General features: G+C 39.0%; 1 protein-coding gene across 1 annotated transcript in view; it reads right to left on the minus strand.

Moving 5' to 3' along the window:
- Positions 1-10438, minus strand: part of LOC101352691 (alcohol dehydrogenase 4) — a 34635-nt gene extending 24197 nt beyond the window's left edge. The window contains 7 exon segments of the mRNA XM_004390248.1: positions 4599-4665; positions 4667-4828; positions 6935-7022; positions 8172-8313; positions 9399-9448; positions 9451-9499; positions 10358-10438. Coding sequence (XP_004390305.1) covers positions 4599-4665; positions 4667-4828; positions 6935-7022; positions 8172-8313; positions 9399-9448; positions 9451-9499; positions 10358-10438 — 639 coding nt within the window.
- Between the last annotated feature and the right edge of the window lie 8451 nt (positions 10439-18889).

Below are 18889 nucleotides of genomic sequence, written 5' to 3' on the forward strand. Positions count from 1 at the left end.
CCTAGAGCACCATTTTGCCAGAAGTCCATGACCTTATTTGGAAATAGCATCTGCAGATTTAGTTAGATAACATGAGCTCATAGTGGAGTAGGCTGGACCCTAATCCAAATGAATGGTGTCATTATAAAAAGAGGATAAGAGACACACACAGAGCTATAGATGGAAGACGACCGTGTGAAGATGGAGGCAGAGATTGGAGTTATGCTACCACAGGCCATGGAATGCCTGGGGCTATCAGAAGCTGGAAGATACAAGGAAGGCTCTTCCCCTAGAGACTTCAGAGAGAACAAGGCTTTCCTAACAGACACCATGAATTTGGATTACTAACATCCAGAACTGTGAGAGAATAAATTTTTGTTGTTTTAAAACACCCACTTTGTGGTAATTCCCCCTAGAAAACTAATACATAGGGGCCTCACACAATAGATGGTTATCTATACGTAGACCTCAGCGTTGCTGGATGTTTTTATACTTCCAACAATCTCTGTGAAATGCGATTCATTTGGAAGCAAAAGTACAAGCAGACTAAAGAGAATGAGAAGTTCTGGTGATGCTGGGATGTCCCCAGTAATTATGTCATTGTTAGTTGCTGTTAAATCAATTGTAGCTCATGGTGACCCCATTATGTGCTGAAAGAACTGTTCCATAGGGTTTTCTTCACTTTAATCTTTTTGGAAGCAGATTGCCGGGCCTGTTTTCCAAGGTTCCTCTGGGAGGGTTCAAACTGCCAACCTTTCAGCTAATAGCCAAGCGTTTAACCATTTGCATCACCCAGGGACTTCTCCAATAATTATACCCCCTAATTATCATACTGAGTTGAGTAAGAGCACCTAAAATTAATAAGTGAGGCTCCTGATTAATAGGAAAGAGCTATGTTCTTGTCCAAAGCCAGATTCTCTTGTGATTTTTAGCATAGGTTCTACTTTAAAACTGTTGTTGTTAGGTGCTGTCAAGTTGGTTCCAATCATAGTGACCCCACGTACAACAGATTGAAACACTGCCTGATCCTGAGCCATCCTCACAGTCGCTGGTATGCTTGAGCCCATTGTTGCAGCCACTGTGTCAGTCCGTTCTTCCTCTTTTTGCTGACCCTCTAATTTACCAAGCATGATGTCTTTCTCCAGGGACTGATCCCTCCTGATAACATGTCCAAAGTATGTGAGACATAGTCTCGCCATTCTTGCTTCTAAGGAGTACTCTGGATGTAGTTCTTCCAAGACAGATTTGTTCGTTCTTTTGGTAGTCCATGATATATTCAATATTCTTTGCCAACACCACAATTCAAAGGCGAACTTCTTCTTTAGTCTTCCTTATACATTGTCCAGCTTTCACAGGCATATGAGGGTCAGGTGCGCCATAGTTTTCAAGGTGACGTCTTTGCTTTTTCACACTTTAAAGAGGTCTTTTGCAGCAGATTTGCCCAATGTAATACGTCTTTTGATTTCTTGACTGCTGCTTCCATGAGTGTTGATTGTGGATCCAAGTTAAATGAACTCCTTGACAACTTCAATCTTTTCTCCATTTATCATGATGTTGTTTATTGGTCCAGTTGTGAGGATTTTTGTCTGTGTTGAGGTGTAATCCATACTGAAGGCTGTGGTCTTTGATTTTCATCAGTAAGTGCTTCAAGTCCTCTTCACTTTCAGCAAGCAAGGTTGTGTCATCTGCATAATGCAGGTTGTTAATAAGTCTTCCTCCAATCCTGATGCCCTGTTCTTCTTCATATAGTCCAGCTTCTCAGATTTTTTACTCAACATACAGATTGAATAAGTATGGTGAAAGGATACAACCCTGACACACACCTTTCCTGACTTTAAACCACAGAGTATCCCCTTGTTCTGTTTGAACGACTACCTCTTGATCTATGTACAGGTTCCTCATGAGCACAATTAAATGTTCTGGAATTCCCATTATTTGCAATTGTTATCCATAATTTGTTATGATTCACAGAGTCGAATGCCTTTGCATAGTCAATAAAACTATTGACTAAAACTGAAGCCTGATATTTCTGTAAGTTTCCACTGTACTTTGCTGAAACCAATAGATAAGTAATTTTTAAAAAAGAATGTGGGAACTTAAACCATTCTCAACAAACAGAATGATGGGGTCAACATGCATTCCTAGAAAACAAAAGATCAGGATATAAAATCATTTAGGAAGAGTATGTCAATATGTAAATGATTGTTCTTGGGAAGAACCTTTGCTTTGTTTTGCTGTATAAAAACCTCTTAACTCAATCGAGACAATGCAACACTGTTGAGAGCATCCTCAACTCTGTGTTTTCCCAATTCATGAATTTTTTTATTACTCAATAAAACTCTTTGATTTTACTTTAAGCAGACTCCATGGCTTGTCCTCTGCAACAGAGTTGTTGCTTCACTCTTCTTCCCAGAAGTAAATTAAACTTTATTAAGGCTCCTACCTTTTGGGTGGAATTACTGATACTTCACTTCCTTTAAATCCTTTCTGTCAGGTTCATTTCATTTCTCTAAGCATCTTACCCAGTGGTTAATCAGTAGGAACTCTTCCTCAACAGCAGGAAGAACAGTTCCTGGGCATTTAAGACAACTTTGACTGGATCAAGAAGAACATTGTAGCTGAATCCCTGATGTTAATAGCCCTGAAGAAAGACTGTAGTAGAAGAGAATAATGTGCATGAAGTCCAGAAGAGGGAGCCAAAGAGCAATAATTCTCGCCTAAGTCTCTAGTGCTGTCTAGGGGAGAGTGCCTTGACTGTCATGGGCACATCAGGCTGTTAACACACACCTTCTTCCAGGAGCCTTCAAATGGTAGTTTGGTTTACCATACAATTTTTAATTTTTATGAATAATGAATATTTAGGGGGAGATCTTATGCTGAGAGCCAAGAGTAGCATTCCTATCTGCTTGTCATATATAATTCTCAAATGAAAAATCATACCTTGATATTCTGGATACTAGATCAGCCTCTTATTTTGACTTTGTTTCCTCAACACTGAATAACATTAAGTAACCTGATAAAAAGGAATTTCTGGATTGCAAAGCAGAGGACCAGGCCTCACCAAGATGTTTTAAGGGTTGCATGTACAGCCAGCTGTATTTATTCATTCATTCAATGAAGAATTACCAACCTCCTACTATGTGCCAGGCACACTGTACTAGCACGTGGTACATAGCACATAGTGCTAGGCTCTGGAGATATCACAGTGAACAAGAGATAGTTCTTGCCCTTAAGGAGTAAACAGTCTAATAAACTCAAACCCATTGCTGTCGAGTTAATTCCGACTCAAACAGTCTAATAAGAAGGAGAAATAAATAGGAAATTTCTCTACAGTGTGATGAGAATGAAGATAGGAATAAGCATGAGTACTTTAGAGAAAACTGGGAGAGGCACCCAATGCATGTAGGGGAGGGGCTTGGGCAGGTTTCTGGCAGAAGTGACATCTAAGTGGAGTTGGCCAGGGGAGGTGGGAGAGCCTTCCAGGCAGTGCTGGTGGGATCCAGGTGGAGAAGCCCAGAGGCCACAGTGACTGAAGTTTAGAGACTTAGAGTGGAGGTGGGGGGCGGGCGGGAGGAGTGAGCCCAGAACTGGAGAGGTACTGAGTTACTACAGCCTACTGAGGAATTTGACCTCCCTCAGAGGGAAAAGGGGGAATAAATAAAGGGATGTGAAATTTTCAGATTCGTTGTTTAGAAAGATCACTCTGGCTGCACTTTGCACATTGGAGTCAAAGGATAAAGGCTAACATCAGGGAAATTAAAACAAGAATGTTGTTTGAGGCACCTAGCTTTGAAAGTCCTGTTTGATGTCGCCTAATCTCTAATTTAAACAACTTTGTAAAGTTTCTAAGTTCTAACATGAGATTCCAGGAACACATTTTGCTGCCATCAGAGCTGCCACACAAGACCCACCCTTGAGCCCACAAAGGGCAGGCTGAGAAACAGAGATGAATTACTGGCTGAGGGAGAGGAATCTGCAGTGTCAGGAAGAAAGCGTGTGGAGATGGGTGGGGGTTTCTGTAGCCTCTGTTGTCTCTTGACTGGGTCTGTTGTCCCAGGAGGAGCACTCATATTTAGGTGACATATTTAAGCAGGCTATATTTTAACCTAGGGCTGCCCGTAGTCTAACATGCTAGTATGGGAAACAAAACTAACATGAACTGGGTGCCAACTATATGCAAGCTACTGGGCCGATGTTTTACACATACAATATGATTTAATGATCCTCACACTATTTGTAGTAGGTACTGTTGTAGAGAGGTTAGGAGTAAAGAGAGGTTAAATAATTTGCCTAAAATCACACATAATGAATGACAGAGCCAGGATTTGAAGATAACTCTTGCTCCTTTACATTATGCTACCACCTATTAAGGAGCCCTGGTGGCGCAGTGCTTAAAGCGCTAGACTGTTAACCAAAAAGGTCGGTGGTTCAAACCCACTGGTGGCTCAATGGGCGAAAGATGTGGCAGTCCGCTTCCATAAAGATTTACAGCCTTGGAAACCCTATGGGGCAGTTCTACTCTGTCCTATAGGGTCATATGAGTTGGAATCGACTCAACGGCAATGGGTGGAGCCACCAGTTAACTTCTATTTTACACAACCTGGTGTTTAACAAGTTACCTTGGCAGTGTTGATTGTAGCTCTGTTGCCAGTTGAAAACCCACATCCAAGCAGATAAACTCTCTTAATTTGCGTCATCATCTATTTTGGCAAGATTAATATCTGACTCCACAGTGTACTGAGAGAAGGTATTGACCCCCATGAAATGGTAAATTGGTTTTCCTTTGCAGGTAATCCTACTGGTTTTGTCTTGCATTAGTTCTTGTTCAGCAACAGGATTTTTGACTTGACTGGGGGGGAAAGATACAAAGGAGGAAAAAGTGAAGGCGCTATTGATTAACTTTCTTGAAAAAAAATATGTTAGATGTTACATATTATGACAATTTTATGAGATGGAAAAATTGAGAAAATGACTTGAGATTTTTCACCTAAATCTGTAGTCTGTTAGAAGTGTTCTAAAGACAATAATAATAATAATAATAACAAACTTTAATTGAATGTTTTTTATGTGCCAGAAACTCTTTTAAGGACTTTACATGTATTAATGCTCAAAATTTATTTACTATGGAAAATTCAAACATATATAAAACAGGAAAGAATAGCATAATTTACCTGTGTACCCATCTCCCAGCTTTAGCAATTATCAATTTATGGCCAATCTTATTTCGTCTATTACTTCTCCCCACTGCACCTACCCCATTCCCATTGGACTGTTTTGAAGCAAATCCTAGACATCATCATTTCATCTAGAAATACTTCAGTATGTATCTCTAAAGGATAAGGATTATTTTAGGTTCACACCTTGCCTTTGGTTGACACATTGCTTAAATCTCTTTTAATCTATAGGTTTCCCCTCTGCTTTTTTTCTTCTTCTTGCAATTTATTTGTTGAAGAAACTGAATCATTTGTCCTGTAGAGTTTTACTCATTCTGGATTTTGCTAATTACTTCCCTGTAGTGTGGTTTAGGAGTCCCTGAGTGGTGTAAACAGTTAATGCCCTTGATTGGCTGCTAACTGAAAGGTTGGAGGTGTGAGTCCATCCAGAGCTGCCTCTGAAAAAAGCAGCCACTGAAAACCCTTTGGAGCACAGTTCTACTTTGACACACATGGGTCCCCATGAGTTGGAATTGACTTGATTGCAACTGGTCAGTGTGGTTTAATATGTTCCTCTGTCCCTGTATTTCATCAAACTAGTATTTTGATCTAAACATTTGATCTGACTTAAGTTTTATATTTTTGTAGGAAAACTTCATAGATAATGGTGTGTATTTTCACCTGGAGGCACACAATACCTGGTTATTGTTCTTTCTGTGATCTTAGAAGGAATTGATGATCATTGCCTAAAACTGTGATTTCATTAAAAGTTTACAAAGGGATGTATTCATTTTTTAAATATCTGCAACAACTCCATGAAATAGGCATTAAATGATCCCATTTATAGAAGAGAAAACTGAGGCACAGTAATAGATATAAAAGTAGTACAATTGTAACTTCCTAAGTAACTAGTTTCAATTCTAATTAAGGAAAAAATGATTTTTCTATAGTCTCAATGGAGTAAATAATATGGTGATTAAGATTTTGGACTCTGGAACCAGACTGCTTACCTTCAAAACCTGGCTTCAAGACTTATGTCTATGAGGTTTTGGAGTAAATTACTTAATTTACTGTGCCTCATTGCATCCCTTGCTCTTCCCTGGTAGAAGTAGCTACTATTCTGAATTTGGTATTTATCATTCCATTGATGGATTTATTTTTACTTCATATATGTGTAACAAAAAACAGTATATGGTATTGTTTTTGTATATGACGCCTTACTAAATATATCCTTCAGCAACTTGTTTCTTTCCCTTAACATTATGTGTGCGAGATTATTTCATGTTGAAACATGTAATTGAAGTTCAGCTATTTTCAGCAACAGATTGCTGTTGAGTTGATTCCAACTCATAGTGACCCTATAGGACAGAGTAGAACTGCCCCATAGGGTTTCCAAGGCTGTAATCTTTACAGAAGTAGACTATCACATCTTTCTCCTGCAAAGCACCTGGTGGGTTCGAACTGCCAACCTTTCGGTTAGTAGCTGAGCACTTAACCACTGTGCCACCAGGGCGCCATTGTTGAATAGTATTCCATTTTTTGTTACTACATAGCAATTTATCCATTCTTGTCTTTACAGAGGTTCATGGTGTTTTCAGTTGCTTGCTATCAATTACAATGTTGCAATGGACATTCTAGCATTTGTCTCTGTATGCATGTGTAACAGTTTCTTGTACACAGCTAGGAGCAGAATTGCTGGGTGGAAGGTATGTACTTCTTCAGCTCCACTAAAGGTATTGCCAATGTGCTGCCCAAAATATTTTTTTTATCAATTTATACTCTTACAGTATATAAGAGCTTACCTGAGTTTTTCACAAAAATTAGTGAGTGGACTCAGACAGAATTTGCATTTTCTACATTGAGGTAGGTAGAGTGGGATTACCTTGTCACCTAGAAAGGAACGCCACATGTTGGATGGCGCCTAAGATGTTATTTATAGTTTCTACAAGGATAATCAGTAGAAAGCACCTCTTTTTGTGTTCTACAAGATTGCTGATTCTCCCAAGTATTGCATGTACTATCTTTTTCCCGCCATCTCTGCTGGGCAATCAAGCAACACATCTCTATTGATGACATCCAGTGAAGAGCCCTGTCTGAGACGCTGTTGTCATTGCAACTCTTTGCATTATAACTATTGTTTACTACATTTACAAACACCCTGTGGTGGAATAGAATATCCTTATGTGACAGGATAGGTGAACAATAATAGGCTAGATATATAGAGTAAGCTATATCATTGCCATGTTTCCTTACTCTCAAATTCTATATTTTCCCACTTTTTACTCAATTTCAATTTGACTTCTAGACATACTATTTATCCTCTGATGACCAAGTCTAAACTGATAATTAACATTTATTTAACACTTGGTATGTGCCAACACCATTCTAACTGCTTACATAGTTAATATGTATATACATATATTTAATTTAATTCTCAGAGCTACTATTTGAGATGGATGCTGTTATTATCCCCATTTTCACAAGCAGGAATCTGAGCAGAGTCACAGAAAAATGAAGTAACTACACAAGGTCACACAGTAAGTGGCAGAGCTGGGACTAAAGAGGCTACATTGACCAGGCTCCTTCATGGATTCAGAATTCTTGGAAACAATTTATTTCTATGATCTTTGGAACAGAAATTAATACCTCTAAATCTGGAGCATTCTCATTAAAGGAGGATGAGTGGTACAGTTCATCCTGCTTGACAAAGGAGAATTACATAACACATATTCCAGTATTTGATGGATCTATTATAAAATGTGAAGTAAAGAATTTCAGCCAGTGGCATGCTTCGTTTAGGTGTTCTCTATAGATAAAGTGACCATATTTCCAAGATTTTATTAGACAGTTTTGATTTTAAATATTCTATCCTGTTGTTAGACTGTGGTAGATGGTGTTTCTCAGTTTTGCTTTGGAAAAGATGATCATCTTATGGTCTTCTAAGAGATCAATTATAGCATGCAAAGCCAGGACTGTATCAGGAATTATCCCTGAGTTATCCAGACAAACCCATTTAATCAGAATTGGAAAATAAAATACCTGGTTTGAAGTTGATTACTCCTGGCCCAATACTTTCCACAATTCCTGCACCTTCATGGCCAAAGATCACTGGGAAAACACTCTCCTTAAACTTAGGATTGGTAGAATGAGAATCAGTATGGCACAGGTCACTGGTGATTATCTACAAAGCAATTACAGACTTAAGTTGTGCTTCTGTAGTTATATTATTGGGTTTTGCTGGGAGGATAATTTTAGCTCTATGTCATTTTGAAACTTTACTGTATAACCCTCCTAGAACTCAATAAAAAAATTACTTTTGAAAAAAAAGAAGAAATAAAAATACGTTAGAGTACATTCTTTTCCCCTTGTAATGCACCATTATTTTCTACCTTTTATTGTTGTTGGAAAATCCAAAAAGAGATGGAATTGGCAGTTACTGTCTTCAGTTGAGGAAAAACCAAAGGCAATGAGGGAAAGTTAAACAGAGTTTATTAGGAAGAGGGAATAGGGTAAACAGAGGTAAAGTTGTTTCTAGGGGCTTGTCCAAATTTTCTTGAAACTACATTAAATGAAATAGAGGTAATAGACCTTTTATAGTTAAAACAGAAATGCCAATAAGTGATTGTCTAAATTAATTATTAATGTGTCTTGGTATTATTCTTCAAGATTCTGTTTATGAGGATCTTGTTCATTCTCATGTACAAACCCTTAATGTGGTGGTCCTGAGGAAAACTATAAGCCTGACCAGCCCTGGGAAAAATGGAGAAAGTGTCCAGGTTTGCTATCTCTTGTTTCTCATCACTCAGTGTAGTCTCTTTTCCCTGCTGACTTATTCCTGTTCTTTCCTCTGGGCAACTAGGGTCCTAATGGGAAGCACTTCAGGTTTTCCCTCTCCTTTGTTTTGATCCAAATTATCTGTCTTCCTTTTAATAACACTTTCCAATAACTTCCAATTGGAAAACAACAAGAACAAAAAAACCTAACTAATTCTAATTCAAAGTAAATTCCTTTATCTGATTTCTAGGGTTAATGATTAATGTCAAGGTAGTTCAATTAAATTTTAAACCAATTATCAATCATTACTGATAATTAATAATTTACCCCTTCTGGGTTTAATGCCTGTTTTTATCTGAACCTAAGAGATATAATTGTGCCATATTGGAGACTCCAGGGCCTCTCAGTCACACCACATAGGCATGACCAGACAGAAGCCAGGGTTGTTCTGGGTGTCTTGTCTGTCCCTGCCCAGGGAAAGTCCCCACTCACCTGAACTCGAACTTCTGGAGCCTTGAGGAGAGCTACTTTAACCTCTTCATGCAAAGGGGCTTCCCAGCTTCCCATGCAATGGCTGCTTTGTATTTAATAACCTAAGGAGGAGGGTGGAGAGAAAGAGAAAGAAAAAAGCGAGAGCAAGAGCAAGAATGAGAGAGAGACAGGAGAAAAGAGAGGTGAGGTGAGGGAAGGAGAGAGGAAAGAGACAACATAGGGAAGAGGAAAAAAAGAGGAAGGAGAGAATATATCATGGAAAAAATTGAAAAACATGTTGATACCATAATTTTAAGAAAATGAGTTTGTGGCTCCAGTTGAGAACGTTATCTATAATTATATTATTTTAAACACAAAGCATTTTAAATTGAAAGTAAGTTAATTTCTATATTACTTAAAGCAATTACACTTTCTATTTTTGAAAAGAACAGTTGTATTAAAGTTTTACCTTAATACACTCAGTCCTCACTTATCGACATAGTTAGAGTTCCAAAGACCAGGTTGTGATGCAGAAATTGGCATTATGCAAAACTGGAGGATGATTGCATCAGATTACAAAATGGAGGATGACTACATCATTACATAACTGCCAAATTACATCATTACATAACTACCAAACTACATCATTACATAACTGCCAAACCACTGAGAATCATGGCCCAGACAAGTTGACACATAACCTTAACCATCACAGCCAGCATTACTCTCACCTCACACCTTGGCATTCCTGACTGCAGACATACATTGTTAATGTGCAAAATAGTCAGATAGCAGTCTTTTACTATTGTTGTAAATGCAAATGTCAGATAACAAGATAGTTGATAAGTGAGGAATAGGTGTATAATGCCTTGATTTTTTTCCCCTTCCATAATATACAGGGTACATTTACAGAGTTTGGACAGGGTAGATGGCCAATAAGTATTTGTTGACAGAACGATTAGTTAACAGCTCTGAATTACCTGAGTCCTTATTGCTAGACATAAATGGGTTTTGTATCTTTGCCACTCAAAGTATGGACTTTGGATCAGCACTATCAACATTAGCTGGGAGCTTGTTAGAAATACAAACCCCTCCCCAAATCTACTAATTCAAAATATACCTTTGAACAAGATCCCCAGGTGATTCATATGTGCATAAAAGTCGAGAAGTGAGGCTAACATAATTACTAAATTTATCAGTACAGTAGAATATAGCTTAAATAAAAATTTAGTTTCTTTGTAAGAATTTGGGTGAGAATATATGAAAAGAAATTAAACATTTAAGATTCTATAATCCTTATATTAAAAGGATTTTTAGCCTTTTAAAATTATATTTAAAAAATTTAAATGTAAGTAAATATTGAGTAATGCAGGAAGCATCAAAAGAAGATGGAAGGAATACACAGAGTCGCCATACCAAAAAAAACTGGTCGATGTTCAGCCATTTCAGGAGGTAGCATATGATCAAGAAGATTGATAAACTGCATATTGCTAGAGATGATTACTCTTACTTACACTTTATGTAAGATTATACAGTTCATCTCTTTAATGCGTATTTCAGACTACAGATTAATATACTCATATAGCATATCATAGAGTTTCAAGAGTGCATAGAGTTTCATCTGGTACAAGATTTTATCACTGACTTTAAAGTTCCAAAAGTTGAACAGCAAGCACATCTGTTTCTTTTACTGTTGGACTGGTTTTATCACACCCCTGTATACCGAGGGTAAAAATTAATTCTTGAAGAATATATTGAGGAGAGGCAGAGAAGACACTTTAATTGTCTCATAACTAGCATGTGGTCACCCCCCAGCCTCCATGAGTCTGCAAGTCATTCTGTTTAGGCTGAGCCAAGCGCTCCCTTGGGCCAGCCAGAGCACTAATAATGGAGCCACTTGACTCTTCAGTTCAGTTTCCTAATTTCCAGAAAAGAGACTTTGAACTGCACATTCTAGTATGGACTGAATTAAATTCCTAGCCAAAGGACCTTTGTTCCCACAGTTTCCATCATGGGGAAGGGAAAGGAGAGGGGCTTATTCTCCCTAATAGACTGATCTTTTATAATAGTGGTTATAGGCTTTTGCTCCTGTTATAATGCAAAATGGGAGAGGACCGTCCTCATTGGCTGATTTTCTGAAGCTGATCACCAGGCTTTTCTTCCTAGTTTATCTTAGTCTCTAAGCTCCACTGAAACCTGTTCAGCATTATAGCAACATGCAAGCCTCCACTGACAGACATGTGGTGGTTGTGCATGTTAAATTATTAGCTAAGATAAAACGGTTGTAACTTGGTTTTATTTAGTGGGAAGAAATTAATCCTCACTTAGTGCTTAGTGAGTATCAGGCACTGTATGCACATAATCTTTACCACAACCCTGTGAGGTAGGTATTATGTTCCCTGTTAATAGATAATGTAATATAGTTATCCTGTTAATACTGTTCAGTTATTCATTAAGGGAACAGAGATTAGATTTGAGGTCTGTTTGACTATAAAGTTTATGTTTTGTCCAGTCACGCTATTGCTTTTGAAAATTTTAGTTTGTTTGATAACATTTGGGCTCTATAGTTTCCTTCTCTTGCCATACCTGCAAATAGAAATTTGATCTCTAGAATATTATTCATTTTACTTTTTTCCCTAAATTTTATTTATTTTGTTGTTGTCGTTGAGAATATACACAGCAAAAGATACACCAATTCAACAATTTCTACATGTACAATTTAGTGACATTGATTATGTTCTTCGAGTTGTGCAACTATTCTCACCCCCTTTTCTGAGTTGTTCCTCTCATTAACATAAACTCACTGCCACCGAAGGTTCCTATCTAATCTTTCAAGTTGCTGTTGTCAATTTGATCCCATATAGGTAGTTCTTAAAAGAGCATAATGCTGAAAGTAGACCTTTTTTTTACTAATTAAGCTAAACTATTGTTTGGTTTTAAGATGATTTCAGGGAATATTTTTGGTTTAAAATTTAAAGATTATCTCAGGGCAATAGTTTCAGGGGTTCATCTACCCTCCATGGCTCCAGAAATTGTAGAGTCCATGAAAATTTTAAATTCTGTTCTGCACTTTCCCCCTTTTGATCAAGATTCTTCTATGGAATCTTTGATAAAAATGTTCAGTAATGGTAGCCAAGCACCACCCAGTTCTTCTGATCTCATGGCAAAGGAGGCAGTTGTTTATGGAGGCAATTAGGTACACATTCCATATCCTCCTCCTATTCCTGACTCTCCTTCTTCCTCTGTTGTTCCAGGTGAATAGAGACCAATTGCCATGCCTTCTTGCAAGCTTTTAAGACCCCAGGCACTACATAATGAACTAAGAGGTAGAATGGAAGCATTACATGTTATTAGGCCAATTATCTGGAATGTCCCGTGAAACCATGGCCCTAAACCTCCGAACCAAGGAACCAAATCCCATGGGGGTGTTTGGGTGTACATAAGCAGCCTCAGCAGCTACTCTTTTTTTGTTGTTGTTGTAAATACATCTATTTTACAACTTTTGCCAATTCAACTTTTTATAGGTGTACAACTTATTGACAGCAATTACAATAATTGGCTGTGTGTTCTACTGTTGTTAATATTTTCTACATAGAATTACTATTCTAGATCTCAGTTAAAATGCAGGGAAAAGGACTACTTTTTAATGTTTAGATGAGTGTCTGTAAGATAACAAGTCGTAATAGTATATACTTATTTTAGCATTGGGAGATCAGGCAAATAGAACTCTTCTTTATCATTTAGACATTTAGATTTCAGTTTAAATATAATTTCTTTAAGGTAGCCCTCCCTGAATCTCTCAGGTTAGGGCCTTTGTGTTTCATTCTCGAAGCCCCGCTATACATTTCCTTCATAGTACTTTTAATTTTCACTTTCAAATTTCGTGTTGCTCACTTGTATCTCTGTTTCATCTAGTGATTTATTTTGGGGAGATATGGTGTTCAGGATTTCAATAAATTTACAGTAGTTCTTTTACACAGGCTTATAATGCAAGCGCCAGGTGTAGCACAGGTTGTAGCAGGGGAATATTCGCAGAATGAACCTGAGCTGCTCTGAAGCAGGGTAAACACAATGGGTTTTTCCTTAAGAGAAGATGAAGGTCAGAGATTTGAAGAGACCACAGAAAGAGACATTGAGTTGTTAAGCATTACATATATTTTATGGAGTATTAATGAAATACAAACTGAGTAATTGTAGCTCGAGTATCTTCATATTCTGCTAATGTTAGAAGCAAAGCAAGCTTGCTGAACCAAATAATAAAAACTAAAAATCAGGGAATGTACCCGAAAAGACAATAATTGCCATGTTGTCTAAAAGGCTCTGGAGGGGTAAATACATTATAAGTAGACGTTTTATACACAACATTGCTGTATCAGTATTCATAGCTCAGCTCAGTACTTAAAACCTGCCTTCCAATCTAAAATAGGTCTACCTTTTTATTCTTGTTCAGGGTAGCCAATTATTATCTTTTGTCTCTCAGCTCTAAACCTCCCTCTGCAATCAGCTTTGTAGCGCTGAGACTCTGAACCAGTTTTGCTTTGCCAGCTGATTCCTTGTTAGACTCTACCAGTAGGGGCTGTGAGGGGGCATCTGGGAGGCTGGAGGAGGAAGCACTTGTTCTTTCCTGTTTATGCCCTGTAAGCTTTCAGTTTTCTTGTATGCTTGCGGTTCTGTGAATATCACCCCAGCATCATTTCTTCACCTCAATAGCAGAAGTTTCTTCTGACAGCATCAGCTGAATCAAGTTTAAAGTGTTTCCATTCCTTGCAAAAGTAGCCCTATCGTGCATCCTCAGAGACCCCAGCCAGCCAGAGCACCCTCCTCAGAGGCGAAGTTCTGCTGGGCCCCTCCTTCAAGCTTAACAACTTTATTGACACTTAATTCTTTATGTTGCATTCCTTCAGTTCAAGTGACTGGTATGGTTTCTGTCTCCTGACTAATACACGTAACCAAAAACCAAAACCAAATCCGTTGCCATCAAGTCGATTCCAACTCATAGTGATCCTACAGGACAGAGTAGAACTGCCCCATAGGCTTTCCAAGGAGTGGCTGGTGGATTCAAACTGCTGACCTTTTGGTTAGCAGCCATAGCTGTTAACCACTGTGCCACCAGGTCTCCTACACTGATACACAGAGCAACGGACAAAGGCAAGAACCTTTGACTGGTAAAGTTTGTGTGCTTTTACCAGGCCCAATAATGCCTTTATGAACTTGAGTCTGAGCTAAGTTTGATGTCATGAGAGGTGATAAAAGAGGGTGAAGCTTGTTTTGGTATTCCTGAACCTGGGCAAGTCTGTACAGTTGTTGAATTAATGGCTATTTTCACAGATTACACTGTTCCACTGATACTTTCACCTTCCGTTTAACCTTATTTATTGCTGCCATTTTGGTTAAACTCAATAATCTTTATTGTATCCAAATAGGACAGTTTGTGTAAATACTAAACTGACTCCATCCCTGCCCTCAATTACATGGGTAGAAGGTGGGGCCATCTGGTAGCTAGACTCTAAAATGACCACCAGTGATCCTTACCACTTGGTATTCATGCCCTTTCATAGTCCCTTCCCACACTGAATAGAAATGACCTATTGGTGGACAAGTTTCAGCAGAGCTTTCAGACGACAGAGAAAGAAGAAAGGCCTGGAAATCTATTTCTGAAAGTTAAGCCAATGAAAATTTATGAATCACAACAGAACATTGTCCAACTTGCTTGTTTTGGACAGATCATCAGAAGAGATCAATCTCTGGAGGAGGAATCATATTTGGTGAAATAGAGGACCAGAAAAGGAGAGAGAGACTCTCGGTGAAGTGGATTGGCATAATAGCCTCAACAATGGAATCGAACATGCTGGTGATTATGAGGAGATACAGGATTGGGCAACATTTCCTTTTGTTGTACATAAGGCCACCATGAGGTAGAGTCAATTCCATAACATTTATCTATCTAGCTCATGAGAACACCCAAGCAGCCCTATGAAGAAGGCCAGGTGATCAAACTGAAGACTCTCACCCAAAACCCTGGTGCTAATTTGCCAACCATGAGCGATCCACCCTGGAAAGCAGATCCTTCAGTCCCAGTCAAGCCTTCGGATGACCACAGTCTTGTTGACATCTTCACTGCAACTTTGTAATGGACCCTGAGCTGGAACCATTCAGGTAAGTTGCCCCTGAATTCTTGACCCACAGAAACTGTGAGATAATAAATGTTTATGTTGTTTGGGGCCATTAGTTTTGGGGTAATTTGTTATGCACCAATAGATAACAAATACAATTACTCTCATGGATTGAATTGTGTCCCCCCAAAATGTCTGTTGACTTAGCTGGGTTATGATTCCCAGTATTGTATAGCTGTCTACCATTTTGTAATCTGATGTGATTTCCCTTGCTGCTAATGGTTAAGTGCTACCTCCTGGTCTCTGGTATTTCAGAATCCTATCATACCCATTGACACTAAGAGCTTCCCTACTGCTACCTCTGGCTTTCAAAGCACAGACATTACTGAGCTTCTCAGTAATATCAGTGCCCTTCTCCTGCTTCTGCCTCCCAAGACTAGTGCATTTCTTTTTGCTTTAGTGAAAGGAGTGTCCCCTATGGATTCTCCTGAGGAATACAATGTAGTTTATTTGGTAGGTTTTCAAGTTTCATATGATAGATTCATTTTAACCTCTCTGAGCCTCTCGACTCCTTTGGTACTCTGCCAAAGCAGTTCTGGCATCTCTGCTTCATTTATTGTAGGTCATTATTTTTGCTCCCAGCAGCACAAAGCTGACTCCATATGTCCTTATTAGGGCATTAAATCCTGAGTGTCAGGAGATTGCCCCCATTCAACAACATCCCCCTTGTATTCTGCTCCCTTAGTTTAGCATTCTCAAGACAGATTTTCAACATGTTTTTCTAGTTCCTGCTGGTACATGTGAACCAGTCCCTATAGCTATTTTAGTGAATTACTTCCCTAGTGAAGCTAAGACTTGACCTTAGTTATTGGTTCAGAAGACATGAGGGGAAGTAGGGGAATACCTTGGGGAGGGTAACTATCATCTTGTGAAGCATTCACCTTAGGTAAGGCCCCTCCATGGTCTCCAGGCAAGGAGAGGCTGCTATCCTGTGTCAAGGAGGAATGGACCACTTTAGGCATAGAGGGTTCAGGAGAATCTAGGGGTTCATGGTTCTCAACTACATCCACCCAGTTACTTCCAGTTCAGTCTCAAGATCCCACTCCTTCCTTACTAGGGCTTTCGTGCAAGAAATTTGTTGGGGCTGTAGAGTAAGCCTTCTCTGCAATTTCAGTAATCTTATAATCAAATCCTAAGTCTTATTTGCAGCTCAGTATGCCCCCTGGAGGAGCCCTGGTGGTGCAGTGATTAAGTGGTTGGCTGCTAACTGAAAGGTTGGTGGTTCAAACCCACCAGCTGCTCCACAGGAGAAAGATGTGGCAGTCTGCTTCCGTAAAGATGACAGCCTTGGAAACCCGATAGGGCAGTTCTACTCTGTCCTATAGGGTCACTATGAGTCGGAATGGAGTTGACGGCAGTGGGTTTGGTTTGGTGATGGCCTCTGGTTGTGGGAGATGAGGGAATTTTAAAATTCTATCATAGAAGTTGTATAACTTTCACTCATGCTTTTAGTTGGTGATTGACTGACTCAAGCCTGTCATGTTTTTCCTTCAGCAAATTGATGCACTTAATAACCCAGTGAATCCACAGTTCTTATACTTAACACTGCCATCCTATCTCTCAAGTGCTAAAGCTATTGCATAAGACAGTGTATACTCTGCAATCTGTATCCCATCCCAATTCACTACAGGTGAGAATCTTAATAATTGTGATGCAACAGCATGCCAAGGAGGTATTTTTACACCAGATACCACCAGTGTATTAGTTATCTATTGCTCAGCAGCTTTCTCAAAGCTTCTGTTGGTCAGGAATCTGGGAGCAGCTTAGCGGGGTGGTTTGGTTCAGGCTCCCCTACAAGGTTGTAATCAAGGTGGTGGCCAGGGCTCGACTAAGAATCTGCCTCCAGTTTCATTCACATGGCTGTTGACAGGCCTACTTGCAATCTCACTCAGACCCTCTTTCAGGGCTACTTCATGATGTGGAAGCTAGCTTCCCCCAGAATGAGTGATAAGAGAGAAGCACCCAAGATGGAAGCTACAGTCTTTTTATAACCAAATCTCAGAAATGACATCTCATCACTCCTGCTATTAAAGGCAAGGCAATAAATCCAGCCCTCACGTAAGGAAAGGGGATTAACAAGGGCATGAATACCAGGAGGCAGGGATCATTGGGGTCCATCTTAGAGTCTGTCCACCAGAACAAGCAATGGTTGCCTACTCACTGGCAATGGGGTTTTTAACAAACCGTGGTGGTGCAGTGGTTAAAGTGCTTGGCTGCTAACGGAAAGGTCAGTAGTACAAACCGACCAGCCAGTCCACAGGAGAAAGATATGGCAGTCTGCTTCTGTAAAGATTACAGCTTTGGAAACCCTATGGAGCAGTTCCATGCTGTCCTATAGGGTCACTATGAATCAGAATCACATAAGAGATTTCTCTCTATATAAATATACATACATATACATATATAAAGAGATTTATATGTATGTATATATACGCACACACACACACTAAGAGATTTATTTTAAGGAATTGGCTCACATGATTATGAGGGCTGGCAAGTCTGAAGTTTATAGCGAAGGCTGGAAACTCAGGTAGGAGTTGAACTTGCGGTCTTGAGTCTGAGGTCTGTAGTGCAGGACAGCAGGCCAGAAACTCAGGCAGAAATTCTTCTTCTCTGGAAAACCTTAGTTTTTGCACTTAAGGCCTTCAACTGATTGGATGAACCCCACCTGTACTATCGAGGATAGTCTCCTTTACTTAAAATTAACTGATTGTATATGTTAACTACATCTACAAACTACCTTCTTAGCAACACCTAGATTAGTATTTGATTAAATAACTGGGTACTGTATCCTAGGCAAGTTGACAAATATAAGACTAACCATCACACCTAGGCTCTCAATACTCTTTTTCCACTCGGAAAAACCCAATGCACCTATCAAGGCTCAGCTCAAAGGTCATCTTCTCTATGAAGTTTTCTCTAATCTGTCCCAGTCAGGACTACTTTTTTTTTTCCCTACTGTTTACTGGTTGGATATTCCTCTGCCAAAATAGTTATTATATTGCATTTTAATTATTTGCATGTCTGTCTTGCTTACTAGATGATGTATGCCCAATACATGTATGCCCAATACATGTATGCCCAATACCATGTACCTTACTCAGTAAATATTTGTTGAGTGAATAAGTGATTTAAATAACTGACTATCAAAGCTCATGAAGGCAAAGAAAATCTAGTTAACTTCTTCAAGAAAGTGTTGGTCATTCTGGTGGTTGATCATCTGCCTTATGAATGATGTTAGAGAGAAATAAGAGAGAGCAATAAAAATTATTTTGATATTATAATGTAGGCTAATGTCCAATGAATAATACCAAATTTTCACCACTAGAGAGAACTCTA

This window comes from Trichechus manatus, unplaced genomic scaffold, assembly GCF_000243295.1.
Source record: "Trichechus manatus latirostris isolate Lorelei unplaced genomic scaffold, TriManLat1.0 scaffold00291, whole genome shotgun sequence".
NCBI lineage: Eukaryota > Metazoa > Chordata > Mammalia > Sirenia > Trichechidae > Trichechus > Trichechus manatus.